Below are 23,650 nucleotides of genomic sequence, written 5' to 3' on the forward strand. Positions count from 1 at the left end.
CTTCTAAGAATGGGCCATTATCCATGGAGGTAGGAAAGGGAGGAAGGTTTGTAGGAATGGTATCTTCTAGGAATGAGCCACTGTGGATGGGCAAGACAGGAAGGATGGATGGTGTGGGGGGCGTGGTATCTTCCAGAAATGTGCCGATTGATGGGGGAACATTGGAAGAGCAGATACAGTGAGGAGCTGGTATCTTCCGGTATTGAGCCACAGTGTTTAAGGGAGACAGGAAGAGTGAGTGGCTGGTGGGGAAATTATATTTTTCAGGATAGAATCACAGTGATTGGGGTGGTGAGGGTAGGGTTGAGGGCGGGAAGGTGATGTGGTAGTGAGATAATTTTCTGGAAAGGGTAGCTGAATGATGAGGGGGATGGTATCTTCCAGGAATGAGCCACATGGGTAGGGGGAGACAGGAGGGTTGATGGCAGGGGTGGGGGTGATGGTATCTTCCAGGACTGAACCACAGTGGATGGAGGGATGGGGAAGAGTGGATGGTATAGGGAGATGGTATTTTCAGAAATGAGCCATAGTACATGTTGGGGGATAGGAAGGGTGGATGGCCCATTTTATGATGGTATCTTCCAGGAAGGAACCACAGTGACTCAGGTGTGTTGGAGGGGGGGGGGGCATAGGAAGGATACATGGTGTAAGGGATGGTATTTTTTGGCAATGAGCTACGTGTCTGTGGATGAGAGACAGGAATAGGGATGTTGGAACATGCTGTCTTCCAAGAATGAGCCATAGTGGATAGAGGAGACAGGAAAAGTGGATGGTGTGAGGGGATGGTCCCATCCAGGAACGAGCTACCTTGCTGTAAGAGGAGACAGGAAGGGTGAATGATATGCCTGTTAAGTAACTTCCAAGAATGAGGTGCAGTGGATGAGTGTGGACAGTATCAGGGAGTGATGTTAGAGGATGGTATCACAGGAATGAGCGAGGTTTAAGGGAGATACGAAGAGTGAACGTTGTTAGGGGAATGGTATCTTCCAAGAATAAGCCACTGTAGATAGAGGAGACTGGAAGGATGGATGGCGTGACGGATGATATCTTCCAGCAGTGAGCCACTGTGGAGGATGGGGGAGACCGAAGGATGGATGGCGTGATGGGTGGTATCTTCCAGGAGTGAGCCGTTGTGGATGGGGGAGACCAGAAGGATGGATAGTATCTTCCAGGAATAAGACACTGTGTATAGGGGAGACTGGAAAGATGGATGATGTGATGGTTGGTATCTTCCAGGAGTGAGCCACTATGGATGGGGAAGATTGGAAGGATGGATGGTGTGGTGGATGGTATCTTCCAGGAGTGAGCCATTGTGGATGGGGGAAACCGGAAGGATGGATGGTATCTTCCAGGAGTGAGCCACTGTGGATGGGGGAGACCAAAAGGATGGATGGCATTATGGATGGTATCTTCCGGGAGAGAGCCACAGTGGATGGTGGGAGGCCGGAAGGATGGATGGTATCTTCCAGGAATGAGACACTGTGGATGGGTGAGACCGGAAGGATGGATGGTGTGATGAATGGTATCTTCCGAGAATGAGCCACTGTGGATGGGGGAGACCGGAAAGATGGATGGCATAATGGATGGTATCTTCCAGGAGTGAGCCATTGTGGATGGTGGGAGATATGAAGGGTGAGTGGTGTGGAGGATGCAGTTTTCCATGTCGAGAGAGCGGGAAACAGTTCTTGAAGGCCCTGAGATGGGGAGATTGACATGTTTTTGCAATGATATGACAGTATGGATGTCATGACAAAGTGACGTAATTAAGAGGTCGGAGAGCTCACTGGGAGCTGATGGTGCAAGATATCGTGGCCCCATTCAAGATTTCTGCCTTTTACCATGCATGTCATTGAAGGGTTTTATGAAGTGTGTTTTTGTTTTGCACTGTCAAAAGAGTTCATTGGCTGTAACGTGGCAAAGGATCAAAAGAGGGCGTGGTCATAAACCAGGTAGGGATGCCCGGAGGAGTCACCACTGCCCCCACATCCCAGGTGAGCGATGTTGGTGGCCTGGATCAGAGTGGAAGTAAGTGGTGGAGGCAGAGAAGAGAGAATGTTTGTTCAAATCAATGAGAATTATATCCTTAATGATCCATCTCAAGAATATTGACTGTTCCAGAATGAATATATTTGGAGCTGACCCAGAATTCCCTAAAAGCAAAGGAAAAGCTTATTTTCACCAAGAGTTAAAACATGCACTCCTTCAGAGACTTGAGCCCGCGAGAGTTTTTTTTTCTCCCCCCAAAAGCAACACAAATGCTTTCTAAATTATGGTTTAAAAAGATGCGATATCCTGTGAAGCGTGTATGTATTTACACCTGACAGCTGCTCTTGTTACGTGACCAGGACTGCTAGGCAATTTGCATATCTCTTCGTGAACATCAATGTGACCTCTGAACCCCACGAGGTGTCTGCGCTGTGGTTCCTGTGGTACGTGAAACAGTGTGGAGGCACCACTCGGATATTCTCGGTTACCAACGGGGGCCAGGTACGGAGTGTCCGTTCCCCCCCACCCACCAACTTCCTTTGTGATTTTGCCCTCACCCAGGGTAGCGTCTTACAAGGTAACCGCTTCCACGTTTTGAAACGTGAGTGAATTTGGAACCTGAGTTTTGGAAATGGTTTCAACCAACTTGCCTGAAAACAGTTCTCATTTCCTTTTCTCCTTCCTGAAGATGAGTTCTCAGCTAAAGAATGTTCCGTCTCGAATTAATTAGATTTGGGGAATTCAGTCCCTTCCTTTTTTTTTTTTTTTTTTGAAGGTAGGGAAAATTAGTCCCTGTAGGAGGAGCCAAATTCCTACAATCAAGTGATTTTCGAAAAAAATCCTCGAATGGGTAAAATGATCATGCTTCAGGTTATTTCTGTTCTAGACATGCTCTGTACTGTAGTGCAAGGTGTAGAGTCTTTCTCCAACCAGTGAATAGTTCCTCTCCTTAGGAAATTTCCAGAACTCTCTAAGTTGTTCTTGTGGCCCCAAGAGCTATTGCCCATTTGACCCTTAGCTTCAGCAAATGTAGGACACTTGCATCTTTTCAGTATCTTTATACTTAGAAATTCCACATTGCTTCTTTTGACCTGTATTTTGCTTTCTGAGCTATCATGACTGCTATTTTGTGATTGTAGCCTCATCACCTGCCTTCTCCTCTAGGAACGGAAGTTTGTGGGTGGATCTGGTCAAGTGAGTGAACGGATAATGGACCGCCTCGGGGACAGGGTGAAGCTGAAGTGTCCTGTCACCTATGTTGACCAGTCAGGTGACAGCATCATCATAGAGACGTTGAATCATGAAGTGTATGAGGTAATTCAGCCTAGCCAAAAAAGAGCATATACTAAGCAGGCCTCGTGTATTCTGCAACTTGTAACCAAATGTGACCCAGACAGTGGGGTAATTAGTGCCGGCACGTTTCCCCCTCTGTCTTCCAAATGACCACTTTTAGTTGACCTGCCTTGCTCTGCTGTGTCGCCTCACAGTGGCCTCAGTTTGTATGTGGTAACTGCTCAGGGTCATTCAAGATGGTAAATATGTTGTTTCCCACCCTCTGTGAAGACCGACACTCACGCGTCTAAGGTGGTATTTTGTGTCTGTGTGTTTCAGTGCAGATACGTAATTAGCGCCATCCCTCCAACATTGACTGCCAAGATGCACTTCAAACCAGAGCTTCCGTCAGAGAGAAACCAGTTAATTCAACGTCTTCCGATGGGATCTATCATTAAGTGCATGATGTATTACAAGGAGGCCTTTTGGAAGAAGAACGGTAGGTTGAACTTACTCATGTTTAAAATGTGCTAAGTGAAAGGACCACACTCTTTTAGGGACCTTATGGTAGATACCGAACAGAAAATAGATTAAAAATGTCCGTGTTGGGGGCGCCTGAGTGGTTCAGTCGGTTGAGCGTCCGACTCTTGATTTCAGCTCAGATCACGATCCTGGGGTCATGGGATCCAGCCCCGCATCGGGCTCTGTGCTGAGCATAGAGCCTTCTTGGGATTCTTTCTCTCCCTCCTTGCCCCCCTCCCCTGCTTGCACTCTCTCTATCTAAAAACAATTTTAAAAAGGGGCACCTGGGTGGCTCAGTCAGTTAAGTGTCTGACTCCTGATTTCAACTCAGGTCTTGATCTCAGGTTCATGAGATCGAGTCCCCCCCCATCGAGCTCTGCGCTGATGGCACAGAGCCTGCTGGGGATTCTCTCTCTCTGCCCCTCCCCCTCCGGCTTGTTCTCTCTCTCACTCTCTCAAATAAACATTAAGAAAAAGGTAAGTGTTTTTAAATGGGTAGAGAAAGGATCAGAAATCTCAGGCTGTCCATCTCTTCATAGCCTCTAGCAACCCAAAATGATCCCAGCACCACTTGCTGTCAATGAAAGGAAAGGAAGAGACCCCACCAGTTGCGGGGCCCTGGTTCCTGCCTTGGGTCCTGCCACTTACTCTTCGTGAGCAGAGTGACACGGAGCGGTTCTGTGGGGAGACCGCTGCTCTGAAGTCCCGCAGTCCTGGGCTTCCCTTGCTTACCAGCTGAGCAGCCTTGGTGTGGCACTACCTCTCCGCCTCCGTGTCTTTGTGTAGAATGGCAACAAGGAGGCCTACTGTCAGGATGTTTCAAGAATGAGATGAGGCAGGGCCTGGGTGGATATGGTGGCTGTCGTTGCTAAACCTGCTCATACTCAAAGGATTCCTTCCGCCAGCTTCTTCCATGGGCTCATAGGGCTGATTCCGTCTAACTCAAGCACCTGTTACCCCGTGTAGCCCAGGGCTCCAGGGACACGGTACAGTGTGAGCCACATATTGGTCATACGTGACCATTATGTAAAGCTCATAGACATGGGTCATTTTCCATGTGTCTGGCTCCACAGACACCCTGTGTAGTTAGTGTGTGTATTGAACAGGAAATACCTACTAGGGGTGGGGCAAAGACTATGCTCTGAGATTTGCCTTCCTCTTAGCAACATAGTTTTTTTTGTCTTACTTATTTCTTTTCTTTTGAGAAAGAGATAGAGGGCACTAGTGAGTGAGGGGCAGAGAGAGACAGAGAATCCCATGAGGGGCAGAGAGAGAGAGAGAGAGAGGGAGGGAGACAGAAAAAAGAGAAGTGGGGCACACCCCATGCAGGACTTGAACTCACAAACCGTGAGATCGTGATCTGAGCTGAAGTCAGATGCTTAAACCGACTGAGCCACCCAGGCGCCCCGTAGAGTGTTTTTTTGTTGCTGTTTTATTTTTATTTTATTTTATTAAGAAAAAATTTTCTTAATGTTTATTTTTTTTTGAGCGAGAAAGAGACCGAGTGTGAGTGGGGAGGGGCAAAGAGAGAGGGACACACAGAATCCAAAGCAGGCCCTAGGCTCTGAGCTGTCAGCACAGAGTCCCATGTGGGGCTCGAAGCCACAAGCCATGAGATCATGACCTGAGCCAAAGTCGGACACTCAACCAAGCCACCCAGGTGCTCCAGCAAAATAGTGTGTGTGTGTGTGTGTGTGTGTGTGTGTGTGTGTGTGTGTGTATTTTTCCCATAAATCTCGGATGAGGTCAATTTCAATCTCCCGATTTTCTCCTTATTAAGATTATTGTGGCTGTATGATCATTCAAGATGAGGAAGCACCCATCTCAATAACTCTGGATGACACCAAGCCAGATGGATCACTGCCTGCTATCATGGGGTAGGTTAGAGCTGGATGCTCTAACTAAATTTCTAAATTTCTAATTCGTATTGGTGTGTTGGTGTGGATGCTGGCAGAGCATATGGAATCGAATGCAAGCAGTCATAAATAACCCTACAGAAATATATCCTGTTCCACGTATTAAAATATTAGAGTAGTGTTTTGCATGTGGCACAAGAACCCTGGGAAGGCTTTAGCCTGGTCTTCATTCCAAGCATCACCGCATAGCATCTGTTGAATACGTTCATTATTACCCTGGTATATAAGAGAGATAGCCAATGAGGAAGTGCTGTTGGAATTAGAGCCAGGCCTCGAGTGGATGTCACTCTTCCCCGTAGGTCGCTCCACGGCTGTCCTTCACTGGGGATGGTTCAGGGTTTGGTTCTGTGTCTAGAAGAGGAGAGCCTCCCCGCTTCTCCTCCCATCCCCGCCCCACCCTCCCCCTCCAACAGCTACTGTGGCCTCAAAGCTACACAAATAAAAGGGCTGTTGTTTCTACCACATGACACCAGAAGGGCACAGCTTCTGTAACAGGCAAGCGACTTTCAGAGAGACAGGGTGGTTTTCCCTTTCTCCCTGGGGACAGTTGAGCTCACGCAGGTTTGCATCATAGAAGGGAAATTAGCAAACCAAAAGGAGCAGACCCAAGACCCAGGACTCTGCTGCAGGCTGCGTTCCTGGGCTGCTCACAAGATATTTTGCAACCACTTCTCTGGCTGTAAATTGTCAGAAATGGCGCTGGCCTCCCTGGGAAGGGTGAAGGGCAGGCGCTCACGAAGGAACGATCACAGGAACAACACATCCTCCTCGTCTCTAACCCCACTGGGCAAGAAGGGGTCCAGATTACGTGGGCAGTTTGCCATCGCCTTCTTTATGCCAAAGGAAAACAAAAGGTTGAGGTGGAGGTTTTGGGAGACTGTCCGTCAAGAGCAATCCAACTGTGGATGGAAGGACATTGATGCTCTTGCCCTGGGAGTTAGATACTGTGACCTCTGCCCTTCTGGGCTTTCTTTAGTGTTGTTATTAACAAAGACATGTGTGGCCGTAGTTTTCCAGATGGGGGGGCTATTTAGGCAGTTCCTAAAAAGTGATATTCTAATCTGTCTTATCTGGACACCTACATTTATTGCCTCCACCCTGTTCTTGCCTTGACACTGGATTGCCTCTACCCTGCTCTTTGCTCTGGGCAATGAAAGCCTTAACGATAGGGGTGGTAATTGCCCAGCACTGTGTTTGTGATAACTTGTACCTTTTGGAAACTAGAAAGGACCTTGTACTTCAGAGCTGTGAAATGTCCCCCACCCAAAGCCAGCATGTTTAATTTCCTCAATAAAACAGCAAAGAAAGTTAAAGAATAGTCGTCCATGGTTAGAATTAGATCCAAGGGGTTATTTCATTCTCGATTTGAGATTTGACAGGAACGGCCAACACTAACCGCCCTTTAGGAAAGGAGCTGTAAGGGGCACCTGGATGACTCAGTTAAGGGTCTGACTTCGGCTCAGGTCATAACCTCACGGTCTGTGGGTTCGAGCCCCACATCGGCCTCTGTGCTGACAGCTCAGAACCTGGAGCCTGCTTCAGATTCTGTGTCTCCCTCTCTCTCTGCCCCTCCCCTGCTCATGCTGTGTCTTTCTCTATCTCTCAAAAATAAATAAATGTTAAAAAAAAAAAAATTAAAAAGTAACTGTAAGAAGCACCCAAGATCTGAAAAGGTTTTCAGATATATCATTTAATATTTCATTGGATACTGGGGATTTTCATTGAAATCCTGTGTAAGCCTAAAATGACTGATTCTGACATACACGTAAAATTTAACCAGAATCATTTCTAGCAAGCCCCATGACGTAGCAGTGTTAAATCAAGCAAAATTAGGACTATATCCCATAAAGTTCATTAGTTCCGATTTCTTAAGTAGTCCACAGCTTCCCCCGAAATGCATATTGTAATCTTTGCTTCCCAGAATGATCTCGAATAATTTCATCCGAGAAAAAATTTCATTGTCCTGTAGCTCATTTGGATTTTTGAACAATTAGTAATATCAGCGTTACAGATAAATTATAACTGAGTTTTACTGAGTGATTGAATTTGAAGGCTTTGCTAGGCCAGTTTCTCAGAAGCCAACTTGGAGATGGAGATTTGGGTAGAGGGGATCCGTTGGGGTGTGCGCTCAGGGTTATTGCCCGTGGGGAAGGGAAGGAGTCAGGACAGAGCAGGGGGAGAGGTTGGGCACCAGTGTTGTCCCACGGAGGTCTCGGCCAACCCTTAAGGAGGTCTAGAGCTGGGATGGCCCTTCAGCGGTGTCGTGCACTGAGGTGTGGGGCTTTGATACCCTCACCGCACCCCAGAGCTAGTCATTCTGGGGAGTGGCAGGACCTCAAGCCAGGCAGTTCTCTGCTGCCGAATGCAGTGGCTGGGGAAGTGTTCACCCATGAGCTGAGGGTAACGAGTGCTTGATCCTGAAGAGGGATCTGGGTGGCTCACCGTGGCATCCACTACAGCTATTTACTTATAGATGTTTTTCCAGCTTTTAAAAAAGAATTTTTTTTTAAATTTAATTTATTGTCAAGTTAGCTAACATACAGTGTATACAGCGTGCTCTTGGCTTCGGGAGTAGATTCCCGTGATTCATCACTTACATATAACACCCAGTGCTCATCCCAACAAGTGCCCTCCTCAGTGCTCATTACCCGTTTTCCCCGCCCCCCTCCAAGCCCCTTTCAACCTTCAGTTTGTTCTCTGTGTTTAAGAGTCTCTTGTGGTTTGCCTCCCTCTATGTTTGAAACTAATTTTTTTCCCTTCCCTTCCCCCATGGTCTTCTGTTAAGTTTCTCAAATTCCACATATGAGTGAAAACATATGGTATCAGTCTTTGACTGACTTATTTCACTCAGCATAACACCCTCCAGTTCCAGCCATGTTGTTGCAAATGGCCAGATTTCATTCTTTCTCATTGCCAAGTAGTATTCCATTGTATATGTAAACCACATCTTCTTTATCCATTCGTCAGTTGATGGACATTTGGGCTCTTTAAAATTTTTTTTAAGTGTATTTATTTATTTTGAGAGAGATGGAGAGCATGCGAACAGGGGAGGGGCAGAGAGAGAGGAAGTATCTCCAGCAGGCTTCGCGCTGGCTGTGAGCGCACAGCCTGGCACAGGGCTGCAGCTCACAAACTGTGAGATCATGACCTGAGCCAAAATCAAGAGTTGGATGCTCAACTGACTGAGCCACCCAGGCATCCCATGTTTTTCCAGCTTTTATCAAGTGTTTGGCAGAGGGTAACAGTCATTCCCAGGATATCATTTAATGCAACATGAATTCAACTAACATTTGCTATCCCAGCTATATGCCAAGGACTGTGCTGAACTTTGGGGGTAAAATATTGAGTAGGAGGTAACCAGTTCTTTAGGAGCCCACAACCTAGAGGGGTTTTGGACACAGGCAGACAGAAGATAGTATGGCATTTGCTGTCGTAGGGGGAAATAATGGGAGTGTGTGGGAGAGTTAATCAATGTTGAGTATGTGGAGGCAAGAACACCTTAAAAAAAAAAAAAAAGGCAACTCTCCTGTCACCTAATCGTTCACATGTAACCTCTCTCTCCAGCTTCATACTTGCCCGAAAAGCAGACCGACTTGCCAAGCTCCATAAAGAAATCAGGTAAGAATCGACATTGGAAACCCACACGAAAGGTTAGCTTTATATTGTGCTTGTTGCACTAACAACAGTCTGACGGCATCATGAAAAACACCACAGTCCACGAGTATTCTCAAAAACGCAACAAATCAACCTTGTGGCAAACTTTTGGTTACAGCCCCGTGGACTCAGTGCTTGCCCACATGCATATATTAATTTAGTTTTACATATTTGGGTTTATTTTGCAGCGGTGGAGAAGTAGGGTTTCTCTGCAGGAGAGATGGAGGAAATATGATAGGAAACACTAGCTGTGCAAAAAGCTTGAGGCTGAGTCCTGCTCACCTTGTGAGGCCATTAGCCCTTTGACATGGTTCTCAGATTAGCCCTTTGACGTGGTTCTCGGACGGGCGTATCCTTTTTCTGGAAGGCAAATGCATAGGTGTGTTTCAGCGTGTTGCAACTTGTGTGCATGTGTCCCCCTTTGTTTATCTAGCATGCAGCTCTGATGTTCCCTTCGATAGCTTCCTACTATAACAAACACAGTCATTTTAGGACAGTGGCTTTTTTTTCTTTCTTTCTCCCTTTCTCTTTCTGCCATGTTGTATTCGCTTTATTTTGCCTTGGAATCCTTTCCTTCTTTCAAATAAAATCTTACCAGGAACTCTTCCCTGGAAATAGTCATTTGGCTATTGGGGGGTTGCCTCGGTGAATTTCTGGGCTTCCCTTCTCGAGGGTAGCCCTAAATCCTTTGTTAGGGGACCAGTTCGCACACGCGTACACTTCTCTCTGCGTTTAATTGAAACAAATTAAGCAGCAAATGCACAAGCCGCCTTTGCTTTGAGAGTTACTTCGATGACTTTGAGATTCAGGCTGCAGAGGTTCCCACATTTGCGCACGAATGTGTTTATTTGAATTACCATGAGATCTGATTTCGGGAAGGAAACCATTGTCCACCTACTCAGTCAAAAGAGGAAGAATTTGGGGTCCAGTGACGGGGAATGGTTTGTCCAAGTCTCCACAGCTAGCTTGCGACAAAGTTAGAAATAGCATCTAACGCATGCGTTTTTTTCATTACGCCACACTAAGCTTGACATTTTCTTTTGGATTTCCTGCTTTCCCTCCTTATTAATAGTAAAATAAATACCAGCCTGGATGTAGACATTTGGTTATGATTCCACATGGTGGCTGAGCTTCTCAAAAGTTTTTATGAGGCACAACCCTTAGAACTCCGAATATGTCATTGACTGGAGCAAGTTTCCCAGACCTGACTGCCTCAAAATCTACCAGGAAAATATATTTGGAAAATAATATATTTTTGAGGCTGGTAGATTACGATTTTTGGTAGCTTAGCGGTGGGGCCTGAGTATTTTGTATTTTTAAACAAGCTTTTCTTTTAATTGCTTTTCTTTTTATTTTTTGAGAGACAGGGAGAGAGAGCATGAGAGGGGAGGGGCAGAAGGAGAAGGAGAGAGAGAATCTCAGGCAGGCTCCACGCTCAGCATAGAGTCCAGCACAAAGCTCGATCCCATAACCCTGGGATCATGGGTGAGCTGAAATCAAGAGTTGGATGCTTAACTGTCTGAGCCACCCAGGCGCCCCTTTTAACAAGCTTTTTAAATGATTATGATGAGCAGCCAGATTTAGAAACCAGTGAGTAAATACAACTACAAGAGATTTGCACACTGACCTCTATTGGCCATCATTTAAATTATGTTCTATTACTTTTAAAGTCCAACTAATCAGTGCATTGCTCTAACATTTTTGACTTATGTAACTTTTCCAAAATTTTTAAGTTAAAAAAAAATTTTTTAATCAGAAATTTCTTTAGAAGTATTTATTTATTGGGGTGCCCAGGTGGCTCAGTCAGTTGAGCATCCGACTTCAGCTCAGGTCATGATCTCACGGTTCGTGGGTTCGAACCCTGCGTCAGGCTCTGGGCTGACAGCTCAGAGCCTGGAGCCTGCTTCGGATTCTGTGTCTCCCTCTCTCTCTGCCCCTTCCCTGCTCATACTCTGTGTCTCTCTCTCTCTCAAAAAATAAACAAACATTTACCAAAAAAAATTTTTAAGTATTTATTTATTTTGAGAGAGAAAGAGAGCAGGGGAGGGGCAGAAGGGGGAGGGAGAGGGAGAGAGAATTCTAAGCAGACTCCACACTCAGCACAGAACCCGACTTGGGGCTTATTCCCATGACTGTGACATCATGACCTGAGCTAAAATCAAGAGCGAGCTGCTCAACCAACTGAGGCCCCTAGGTGCCCCCCTAAAATTTTAAATTTAATGGGAGGAAGGGATAGGGAAGATAATTTCCTGATGTATTTGTATGAACTTATCCTTGACTCATCTAATACTACAAAATACAGTAAATAATGACTTACGTTTCTATATAAGTGACTTACTGTCCATGAATGAAAAATTAACTGCAACGTAAGTTGACTGGAATTTAGGAGAAAGAGGGAGAGAGAGCATCCTGAGCCAGCTCCACACTGTCAGTGCATAGCCCGATGTGGGGCTTGATCCCACGAACCGTGAAATCAAGACCTGAGCCAAAATCAAGAGTCAGAAACTTAACTGACTGAGCCACCCAGGCGCCCCAAGATTTCACTCTGTTTTAATGAAGATTTTTATCACATGTCCCCAAAATAAGCTAAGCATCACTAAACCTTCAGAATAATGCTTGTCCATACTTCTGTTTTCTGGTTGACTCACAAATGTTGGCATTTCCTTTCCTAACACTCACATGAAGTAGGTGGGTAAGAATTAGTCATCTCCTTCCAGAGTAGGAAGGAGGGTACCGTACTAGGCCGAGGACGGATTTTGACTCAGTAAATTTTTATTGAGCAACTAGCTGCAGGCAGGATTGCTCAGGAGAGTAAGTGCCTTGGCCCTGCCATTAATTTGCTGAGTGATGTTGTACCCATCTGCTCACACTGAACCTCAGCCACCTCATCGTTACATGAGGGGCATAGATTAGACAGAGACAGGCAGGCAGGCAGACAGTAGTTCTGCCTTTCTGTTATGATTATTGATCTGTACTACGAACAGCTCTTTCAAGGAAACGAAACTTTTCCTGTTTGTGCTGGAACTTACATAGCCATGAATGTTCTAGGACATCACCTTAGCCATCACATTTGTCTTTCCCTTAAAACCTTCTATGGGGGCGCCTGGGTGGCTCAGTTGGTTAAGCGTCCAACTTTGGCTCAGGTCATGATCTCGCGGTTCATGGGATTGAGCCCCGCGTGGGACTCCATGCTGACAGCTCAGACCCTGCTTGGAATTCTCTCTCTCCCTCTCCCTCTGCTGCTTGAGGGCATGCTCTCTCTCTCAAAATAAACATTAAATAATGTTTTCTAATGTTATTGGCAACATAAAATTGTCACGTAAAAAAATTTTTTTTTAATATTTATTTATTTTTGAGAGAGAGAGAATGCAAGCAGGTGAGGGGCAGAGAGAGAGGGGGACTCAGAATTTGAAGCAGGCTCCAGGCTGCAAGCTGTCAACACAGAGCCCGACACGGGGCTCGAACTCATGAACTGTGAGATCATGACCTGAGCCGAGGTCTGAGGCTCAACCAACTGAGCCATACAAGCGCCCCTAAAATTTTCATTTTTAAAAAACCTCTGTTTCTTTTATTACTAGTAAATATAACCTTCCCTTACCTCCTTTCCCCTCCTCTCTTTTTTGGCCATTTGTCTCTTCAGCTTTCAGGGCTCATCTTTCAGATTTGAGTTAAGCCCTTCGCCACATTTTTTACCAAGCATTTTTTTTCAGTTGCTCATTAGCGTATACCAAATATTTTGGAGCAATTTCAGTGTTTAAACTATGTAAAGACTAAGGAAGGTAAATACCAAAGCATATAACTGGATCAGTGTGAAGCTGTTCAAACAAATCCTGAAATTGAACCATTTCTTTCTAAAAGGGGGGATTTTAGTAAATTGGAACGTAAAAAAATGTTTTTTTAATGTTTATTTTTCAGAGAGGGAGGGAAGGAGGGGGGAGGGGCAGAGAGAGAGGGAGACACAGAATCTAAGTCAGGCTCCAGTCCTTGAGCCATCAGCACAGATCCTGACACAGGGCTGAAACTCAGGAACCGCGAGATCATGACCTGAGCCAAAGTTGGATGCTCAACTGACTGAGCCACCCAGGCACCCCAAGAACTTTTTCATTTCACCAGGAGTCACTGTGAGTGTGAAAATATGTTTGAGGAAGTGCTTAGATCAGTTAAGCTACTGGTTTTTAAGACCTAATACAGGCCATGTTCTGTGAGAGTCTTCTACCTAATGAATTATGAGGGTAACCAGAGACTGAGGTAACGTCATGAGGCACAGCATGTCAGTTGCCCTTGGAAGTACTGTGTTCACAGACCATTCTGTCAAGTGACTGATTACTAGACTAGGACGACCTTAGGCCTCTCATGGTGTAGAATATTTTATGTTATATTTAAAAGATTAAGTGAGCTTTAGTTGTTCATAGGTCTTTAAAACACAAATAGAGGATAGTTAAAAGACACGGTCATATGTATTATAGACTTATAAAAAGGATTATCCTAGAAGTCTCCATAGTCCAGAGAAGTCACTTAACATCATTTCCTAAACTGCCTGCACTAAATCTAATCTTATTTTCCCCATTTGAATCCTGAATAGACATGATATGGGGTAGTAAAAGAGGTGAAAATGTAAAAGGAAAATTCTGTTGAGTCTTCAAATAAAATGACTATATTGAGGCGTAGAGGGGTAATTTGAATGCAGAGATCCGTGGAACTGTTCCTTTTGTGTAGTTACCATCGATTTTATTTTTTCTTAATAAATCTGGTTCATTGGCAGCAGCCCTGGAACTCATTATGTTTACTCTATACTCCTCAGCTATTATTTCCTTCACATTTTTTTGTATTCTTTTTTATAGGAAGAAGAAAATCTGTGAGCTGTACGCCAAAGTGCTAGGATCCCAAGAAGCTTTACACGTAAGAAACCCTCAGCTCTAATCCCTAGGAGGTTCTGCTCTGTTTGCTCTAAGTGGTAAAGCAAAGCCGATTCCGGTTTCCCGACAGTCTTATGAAGAGAGTCTTATAAAGGGATATACACTTACTGGAGGATTAACTTCCATCACAAAAAAGCCAGTAACGGCTGCCGGCAGGTGCATGCAATTTCTTTTGCAGTAGTTCTTGGGCTGTTTCAGTGCTCACTGGAAAACTGGCAGCCAGTTGCAGTCAGAACCTGGAGCTGGGTGAGATCAGTTCCCAGGATGGAGGTCCTGCCCCCCCACCAGCCAGCTGAGTGCTGAATCTAGACTCTCTCAGGTCAAAGTCATCCTCATTGATTTTTCCATCTGGAGACTCCATTCACAGCTCACTTAGGGATTCTATCTGAGGATCCTATTAGATCGCTGGAGGCTTTTTCAGGGGATTATCTCTGAACTGTTCAATAATAAACTTACGGACCGTGTCAGGGAAAAACTCAGACAACGTTCTCTCGTGTCTCTTGGAAACCAGTTCTCATCTTCAGTGGTCCCCATTTAGACAGGATTCCCATCATTTGCTTTTCCAGCTCGGAGAAATTGTTCCGAAGAAAGCCTTTCGTAGACATTGTGCTTATCTTCTGCCTTCTCCCTTCCACCCTTTTCTTTCAGCCCTGGTGGATGGCAAGTAAGGTCTGTTATTTAGAGAATCCAGAGATTTCCAGAACCCGACCCCTGATGGGGTTTCCTGCAGACTTATTCTAAAGACTTCAGAGTCTGCGTGGCGATGCCCTCTCTGCCAGATAATGGACTACTCCGTGGCTCCCCTCGCCAAGAGGTTGAGAAAACCAAAATATACATGTTCTGTCACTTGGTACCTCACAGAAGGCCATTTGCTTGGTACCGTCATGTTTCCCCTTAAACGAAATCGTGACACAGGGCCACCTTTTTTTAAACATAAACCTGTTGTTAAAGTAAGATACAGGAGAGACTTCGTTGTTGACAAGTTGCATTTCAGCTTTGTCTTCCCTTTGGAATTTTCTCCCCAATGAACTGCAGCCCGTGCACTATGAGGAGAAGAACTGGTGCGAGGAGCAATACTCTGGGGGCTGTTACACCGCCTACTTCCCCCCTGGGATCATGACTCAATATGGAAGGTACTACGTGGCCACTATACCGATTAATATAAGACATGCACACGGGGCTCCTGGGGGGCTCAGCCGGTTAAGCATCGACTCTTGGTTTCAGCTCAGGTCTTGATCTTACGAACCGTGAGATCTGAGCTGAGCTCTTTGCTGACAGCGTGGAACCTGCTTGGGATTCTCTCTCTCTCTCTCTCTCTCTCTCTCTCTTCCTCTCTCTGTACCTCCCGTGCTTGCTTGCTCTCTCTCTCTCTCAAAATAAATTAAAAAAAAAGAAAGACACATCCCCCAAATGTATGTATATATATATATATATATATATATATATATATATGTAAAAGACATACACCAAACTTAAACTCATAAGCAAAACTCGATGGAAAGTTAGAAATAGTAGTCAGCACTTTGATTTGGAATGCCCCGGTAGCTAGTGTGTATATTTCTGGACGTCTATAGGAAAATAAGGATGTCGGTACATAGAACAATGGCTGTCAGAACATTGAATGAGAGCAGAGCACGGGTGAGGATTTCAGGTGTCAGTACTCCATGTGGGGACTCTTCGAGCCGCACTGTCCTCCAAGGGGCCTTCTTCTTTTTCTTTTCTTTTTTTCTTTACCTGTGTATTTATTTTTGAGAGAGAGACAGAGTGTGTGCAGGGGAGGGACAGAGAGAGAGGAAGACACAGAATCCGAAGCAGGCTCTGGGCTCTGAGCTGTCAGCACACAGTCTGATGCGGGGCTCGGACTCACAAACCTCGAGATCATGACCTGAGCCAAAGTCGGACGCTTAACCGGCTGAGCCACCCAGGCACCCCTCCAAGGGGCCTTCTTGAACTCAGTCAGACGTTTAGTTTCACACGACTACCCTAGGCTTCTGGGTAGCCTTCTACGCAGAAGGACGTTAGCAAAACACGTCTTGCTGCAGCCATTCGTCTTGACGGGGAGGCGTCCCCACTGCACAGCGGGGGTGATCTCGCACAGCGTCAGGGGAGTCCACCTTAGCTTAGAAGCCCCCTGCCCCATAGGAGCCATTGTCTCTTGTAACAGCCTCATACGCATAGTGTCCATCCAGGGTTCCTGCAAGAGATATGCCCTGCTACAAGAGGCCCCACACTCAGGGAAGCCCAAAGTGACAGCCTCCTACTGGGTATTTGCAATTCATGACAAGTCTTCCCGCCCCAGATGCTATCACCAGTGTGTGTAGGGGGTGGGGGGGAGGCATTTTTGCAGAAGCAGTGTCGCTTGGTAACGTCCCTGGCATTATACCTTCAGCGGGTTCCCAGAGGAACGGAGCTAGAAAGTTAACTCAAGGTCACATGTGTCCACAGAGAAACAAGGACTTGTTAACCCTTTCCTTACATGAGATGTTTCTTTGTCTTTTATTTATTTTTATTTATTTTATTTGATCTTTTTAAGTTTGTTTGAGAGAGAGAATGAGCAGGGGAGGGGCAGACAGAGAGGGGGACAGAGGATCTGAAGTGGGTTCCATGCTGACGGCCCCAAGCCCGATGTGGGGTTCGAATCCACGAACTGCAAAATCGTGACCTGAGCCGAGGTCGGATGCTCAGCCTACGGAGCCACCCAGGCTCCCCTTTGCCAAGGCCTCTTTGTGAGAGAAGGCCCAGTTCCCTGTCTTCAGCCAGGCGCCAGATAAATTCACAGAAGCTAACTGTACAGAGCTGGTTATTTTGAGACAGACATAGAATCCCTCGGGTCCCTCCTTTGCTAGAAATCCATTGATCTCCTTGTCTTCCCACTGGCCACTGCGGTTCCTCCTGACACCCTGGGAGTGCCTGCACGGCTGGGGTCTGCTGCCGGATGCCCTCTTGTGAAGAACGCACCCCTTTGGAAGAAACGGTGTAGGGACCAGAATGGACCACAAACAGGGAAACCCACAGCCAGGAAATCCGATTGCGGATTTCACGTGTCTTCTTGTGTTCTGATCCTGGTTGGCTAGGAAAAGGCCAACGTCCCCTTTAGCGACCGACGATCTGGCAGCCTGATTCTCCCTGGCTTGAAAGTTCAGCCCCTTGGGTGCAGGCCCAGACAATAGGGGTGTGGGGGGAGCCTTTCAGCTTCGGTTGGGCCGCATGGGAGTCTTTGAACGGCTGGAGTTGCCCTGTCTTGGGTGGGATAAATAAATGAGGGCAGTGATGGGCTCATTTACCCTCAGTGCCTTCCCAAGTAACTGTGCGCGACCTCTCTGTTCCCTGGAAGGGTGATCCGCCAGCCGGTCGGCAGGATTTACTTTGCAGGCACTGAGACTGCCACACACTGGAGCGGTTACATGGAAGGGGCAGTAGAGGCTGGAGAGCGAGCTGCTAGAGAGGTAAGGGAGACAGCCGTGTCACTCGCCCTCCGGAGCGCGGTGGCGGTTTTGGCATCTGGCCTTTCTTTCTGGATCTTGACTCTGGTACGTTTGTGCATCCACTTCTCGGCCGCTCACGCCACTCATGGGGCTCATCTGTGGCTACCCCCAACCTTAAATCGGTCGGACCTACAGAATGTCACTTCATAATACCGTGGCCACTTTCTTGCAGATCTTGAATGCTCTCGGGAAGGTGGCGAAGAAGGACATCAAGGTTCAAGAACCTGAATCAAAGGTGAGTCTAGCAGCTTCACCTCCACTGACCAGTAATTGCGTAAAAAAACTGTGCCGCTCTAGGACACACGCATGCATCGACTTGGCGGATACGTTCCGCCCGTCCTTGTCCATGCGAGCGAGAGCTGTCTGCTAATGATCTCTGCTCATTCGTGCAGGACGTTCCAGCTGTAGAGATCACCCGCACCTTTTGGGAGAGGAACCTTCCCTCAGTGTCAGGACTGCTGAAGATCATCGGATTTACCACCTCAGTAACTGCCGCGTGGATTGTGGTGTACAAATTCAGGCTCCTGTCCCGGTCATGAGGTTCTTCTGCCTGTGTCCTTCTGCTTCTCTTCCCTGGCAGCATCAAAAGCAAATTGTTGGCAAAGGCTGTGTCGTTGGACTGTTGTTAATATGCACCGGATTTAACCCCTCGGTGTAGTCTCATTTGGTGTCAGAGTAAAAACAACCCAAAAAACCACCTCGTAATTTCAAGAAGATCAAACTGAATTGTATGATTTGCCTGTGTAGACTGATTTGTTCTGATTGGGAGAGTAAAGCCATGTGATCGATTTCTTAATTTCAAGACATCAAATTGAATTGCTGATCAGAAACCATTACCATGTTGGGTTTTTTCTCCTCATTAATACAAAATGCTTGATGATTGCACAAATGAAGCATTTCACTTTCTCCCTGGAGCGGTTGCGTAGGCACAAGCCCAGCCTGTGACTGTCCTTTTCAGTCCTTAGGAAATGGTGAAGCCCAGAGGCTCATAGTTTCCTGGGGGTGCGAGGCTCCCCCTTTGGATGAGGGGTAGTAAATGGAAGCCGTACAGATAGACCATTAGTGGGGGACATCTTGTGGGCAGTGCCTCAGGGATCTCCTGACTGCTTCTAATTCCTGTGAAGTTTCTAGACATCCGATCTAATGTTCAGTTGACTTGCTGTGACTTTTGTGTAGCTCCCCAGGGGATCACAGTAGACCTAGTGACAGGACTGTCTCCCGCGAGGACAGTCCTTATGAGCTCTGCAAGAGACTAGCTGCATTCGGTATCTTCTCTTCCTCCTAGAAGATGGCTAAACATCACTTCACTCATCATTTGTGATAATATTCATGCCGATTTCAAGACAGTATTGTCTTTTTTGCAGGTAGACCCTGGCTGTCTGAAGACCCCTAGTGGCATATTTTTTTTTTTTTTCTTTTGTCCTAGGACCGTAGTAGAATTAGGCGGGTCTGTTAACTTAAATGACACAGTTACCTTTGAGTAAATACTGGCATGCTAATCTCTCTCAAGTAGGAACTGAAATACACCTGATAAATTTCCAATTGCTATTTGTTGAGACTACCAAATACAGAAAGGAAATTGGGACTTTCTAGCATACCCTCACTGGCTTTAGTTATTAAGTTCATGACAGACATGACATTGACTGATTTTAATACGAAGAGTGACTTCTCTATTTTAGGAGTAATGTGGGCCCAGAATGGTGCCCACCTCTTTCTGGCCTTTCCCATTTTAAAACCTCAGTTGTTTTGTTTTGTTTTGTTTTCAAAGCCCCTTCCAGAGGGTTTCAGCCTTAAAACACTACTTTTTTAGATATAAGCATCCAGAAGAAAAATCAGCACCGATGTGATCAAATAAAGCAGTTGACAAGATTCAGTGAACTTGGGTACACAGGTGGATATGCGCTTAACCCCCACGCCACTGATGAATGAGGCATTTTAGAGGAAGTTTCTAGATAGTTGAAGTGTACTCTTTAAAGTACCAAAAAGTTTACATAAAATTTTTGATGGGCATACTTCCACACATTATTCAACAAACAAGATTCAAATTCATCTTTTTTTAATTAGGTCAATCGTTAAGTGCCTCAATTATTTTATACTTTCATAAGAGAGAATGATACCCTTGTGTTTACCCCTCTGCTGAATGTCACATGATTGGTTTATAGCTGCTAAGTCTACTACTGCTCCTTCTATCTTCTCCCATATTCAGGATTTTATTTCATACCCTTATTATCCTAATACCTCTTGACCTCATCTCCTATCTCCTATTGAATGGGAATTAAAGATTGCAGAGAAAAATCAACCCAAGTTTATTGCATAATTAACCTTATAAATTTGCAAGTCACTGGACCCTGATAACAAGGGCTTAAGGTATTCCAGTTTTGCCTGCCCTAAGAGCAAAGAGCAGGATTTTTCTGCCACTCTTTACTTTGTAATTGAAAAGCGTTTTAGCTAATGTAGGAGTTTGGGTAATGCCTTGGATGTGCTCCAGTCCGGAAGGAGTTGCCGCATACTATATCAAACCGCTTAGAGAAATCACATCCCTGATCTATTTCAGTTGTTTCTGTTCACTTACTGATTAACGTGGTTCTGACACACCTTTTGGGAAATGCTGATTTAAACCTCTTAACTGGCAACAGTTTTAACTGGGAGGAGGTTGTTAGCATAGCTAAGTCTTTAATGTAGAAGGACTCCTGAGTCTGTGATGTACCCTCTTCTCAAACTTTTTAGAAAACCCATTTCTTTCTCCTGATGAGAACCAGCCCTGTTAAACTGCAGCTTGAGCTTAAAAATGAATGCTAGTCCAGGTGTACCTAGGTAGGAAATCAGAGCTGAGGACACCCTCCATTTTGTTTGTCCACTGCCAAGATCCCATAGGTAGGTCTTTCTTCCAACCCTGAGAAATGAAAGGCAGTTTAAGCAGCTCATAGGGCCTGGCGTTAGCTTCCCAGTTCTGAAGGCTGAGTAGGCCTCACTCCATAGTAAGGTCGAGAAGTAGACGTAAAAAACGAACCTTTTTGTCACGGATGTTGAAGAAGGACTTAAACCACACTGAAGGAAAACTACCGAAGGATTGTGAACTATGTTTACTTGGATTGTGAACTTGGTGCCTCGTGTTCTGTCTGAAATGTGCCCCAGTGCTACATGTGCGAGTACACGTATGTGTGTGTTTTGCCACTGAAATACGACTTTGCCTGTGTGGTACTGTTTTGTTTGTTAATAAAGTGCACTCCCATCCCTGATTCAGACCTAGCTCCTCTTTTCAGTCAGTGCTCCCCAGGTTAACTGGCTTCATAGAGCAGGAGGTCACCAGCAGGCCTCGTCCATGGATAATGGGCTGAAAAGGCCACTTTGTATGGACTCCCAAATTCTCAGACTTCCACGTGACTCTTCTGTCGTACCGAGGGTTCCGGGGAGCTGATTAAATGCTAGGACATTGTGTTCCTGACGGGGCCACAATCAGTGTGGAGTCTGATGGAAGCTTTCTCACCTTAGGATACCTTGAGCAAATCACCGTGGTTTTCTGCTTCAGTCTCCATCTGGAAAAGGGTGGGCTGTACTTGATGGCTTCTAAAGATTCTTTTTCATGTCAGTATTATGTGATGTACACATTTGTTGCCAGCACTCTGCCTATTTTTTTTTTTTTTTTGAATTTTGCATCCTTTAAAAAAAAAAACTATTATTTAAATTCAAGTTAGTTAACATACAGGGTAGTCTTGGCTTCAGGAGTAGAACCCAGTGATTCATCTCTTACATATGACACCCAGTGTTCATCCCGAACAGCGCCCTCCTTGGTGCCCATCACCCATTTAACCCATCCCCCCACCTTTCCAGGGACCCTCAGTTTGTTTTCTGTATGTAAGAGTCTCTTATGGCTTGCCTCCCTCTCTGTTTTTATCTTATTTTTCCTTCTCTTCCCCTGTGTTCATCTGTTGGGTTTCTTAAATTCCACATATGAGTGACATCATATGATATTTGTCTTTTCTCTGACTGCCTTATTTCGCTTAGCACTCTATTTTTGTAAGGGCAAGTCACTTAGCCTTTCTGTGTCTTTTTTATCTTTTTTTTTTTTTTTTTTTGAGGGTGGGGAGGAGAAAGCCAGAATGTGAGCCCGGGAGGGGCAGAGAGAGAGGAGGAGAGAGAGAATCCCAAGCAGGCTCCACGCTATCAGCACGGAGCCCATCGCGAGGCTCGAACTCACGAACCACGAGATCGTGACTTGAGCTGAAATCAAGATTCGAACACTTAACCGACTGAGCCACCCAGCCGCCCCTCAGCCTGTGTCTTGGCTCATTCCTTGTCTTAGGTCAGGTTCCCTGGAAACAAACTGAGAGTCGGGGCAGAAACTTTACTGGGGACAGCTCTCAGGAAATACAGCGAAGGGGGTGAGCAAGGCTGAAGAGGGCAGGAGTTGGCCGCCAGAAAGCAGTTGCAGCTGAGACCTCGGTAGACCCTCAGGAGGGGCTGGGAAGACGCTTCAGAATTGATCCCCACTGAGACAGGGGATCTGGCCTCTCTCCCTTCATTAGCTGCCCTCTGGGAAGGGGGTGTTTCCTTGACTTGGGTGAGGCAGGTCCAAGGACGACTGCCAGTAGCTGGGAAATCTGGGGAGGGGCATGTGGTAGCCACTCGACTCCTCACGAACATACAGTCGCCCTTTGTCACAGAAAAGACGTTGTGAACTTGAGCTTCGGTTTTACAGATAGAACGGGGCTATCTCCGTGAGCCTATCCTTGTTAGATAAGGAAACCGTTTTTAGAAGGTTGTACTTCTGTGCTATGTATGGGCAAGAAAAAACTCAGAAGTGGACGAAACTCTGGAAATCATTCAACCTCCGTCTCAATGAAGAAGCCCCTTCCACAGGTTACTAGCGGATCAAAGCGGGGGAGATGTGCATTTATAAGCAAGAGCCCCGAATCTGATGTTTTCAGGAGTCAGTCAGCTAAAAATGAACAGCAAGCAGCAGGGAGGGGGCCCTCGAGAGTAGCAGGGATTGTGGCTGACCTGGTGGGTGCCTCTCTCAACAGTATTTACATTCGAATTCCTTTAAAAGATTGCTAACCAGTGAAAACATTTGAAGGCTTTGCTCACACGTCAACATTGTTCTGTAAGTTTCTGATAGATAAAAATGCAGGGTTTGGTTTCACGTCACTTAAATGACAAATTCTTTTTTTTTTTTTTTTTTAATGTTTATTTATTGTGACAGAGCGTGTGCTCAAGCAGGGGAGAGGGGCAGAGAGAGAGGGAGAGAGAGAATCCTAAGTAGGCTCTGCGTTGCCAGCCCAGAGTCTGATGTGGGGCTCCATCTCACAAACCGTACGATCATGACCTGAGACGAAATCAAGAGTTGGACACTTAACTGACTGAGCCACCCAGGGGCCCCTAAATAACAAATTCTTTTGGGTGCTTTTGGTTTTCTGAGAAGTGGCACTATAAGACCAGCAACCATCTTGTGAAACTATTTTTTTTATTACGTTTATTTATTTTTTGAGAGACAGAGTGAGACAAAGTGACAGTGGGGGAGGGGCAGAGAGAGAGGGAGACACAGAATCTGAAGCAGGCTCCAGGCTCCAAGCCATTAGTACAGAGCCCGACGCGGGGCTCGAACTCGTGAACCGCGAGATCATGACCTGAGCCAAAGTTGGACGCTCAACCGACTGAGCCACCCAGGCGCCCCTTGTGAAACTATTTAGAACACGTAAGAGAGGCCTGGTTTGGAAGGACAAAAAGACAAAAGGGGAAAGAGCCCCCCCCCCAAAAAAAAAATCCCTCTTAGACCAGAAATCTCCCTCAAGAAATTGCCCTTCTTCCAGCCCACCCCAGGCAATGCTTATCTCCGGTCATGTCAAAGTCACGATTGACAAGAACAGTACCAAACTTTATTGGGAAAACCACATCCTTC

At 45.9% G+C, this 23,650-nt stretch overlaps 1 protein-coding gene across 2 annotated transcripts in view; it reads left to right on the top strand.

Annotated features, from left to right (window-relative positions):
- MAOA (monoamine oxidase A) overlaps window positions 1-20,990 on the top strand; it is a 73,298-nt gene extending 52,308 nt beyond the window's left edge. For both annotated transcript variants that reach the window (XM_045473004.1, XM_045473005.1), the window contains exons 6-15: window positions 2,346-2,487; window positions 3,151-3,300; window positions 3,598-3,757; window positions 5,561-5,657; window positions 9,261-9,314; window positions 14,192-14,249; window positions 15,302-15,399; window positions 17,601-17,712; window positions 17,924-17,986; window positions 18,144-20,990. In XM_045473004.1, coding sequence (XP_045328960.1) covers window positions 2,346-2,487; window positions 3,151-3,300; window positions 3,598-3,757; window positions 5,561-5,657; window positions 9,261-9,314; window positions 14,192-14,249; window positions 15,302-15,399; window positions 17,601-17,712; window positions 17,924-17,986; window positions 18,144-18,290 — 1,081 coding nt within the window. In that variant the 3' untranslated portion in view covers window positions 18,291-20,990. The remainder of the gene's footprint in view (window positions 1-2,345; window positions 2,488-3,150; window positions 3,301-3,597; window positions 3,758-5,560; window positions 5,658-9,260; window positions 9,315-14,191; window positions 14,250-15,301; window positions 15,400-17,600; window positions 17,713-17,923; window positions 17,987-18,143) is intronic.
- The last annotated feature ends 2,660 nt before the right edge of the window (window positions 20,991-23,650 follow it).

This window comes from Leopardus geoffroyi, chromosome X (genome assembly GCF_018350155.1).
Source record: "Leopardus geoffroyi isolate Oge1 chromosome X, O.geoffroyi_Oge1_pat1.0, whole genome shotgun sequence".
NCBI lineage: Eukaryota > Metazoa > Chordata > Mammalia > Carnivora > Felidae > Leopardus > Leopardus geoffroyi.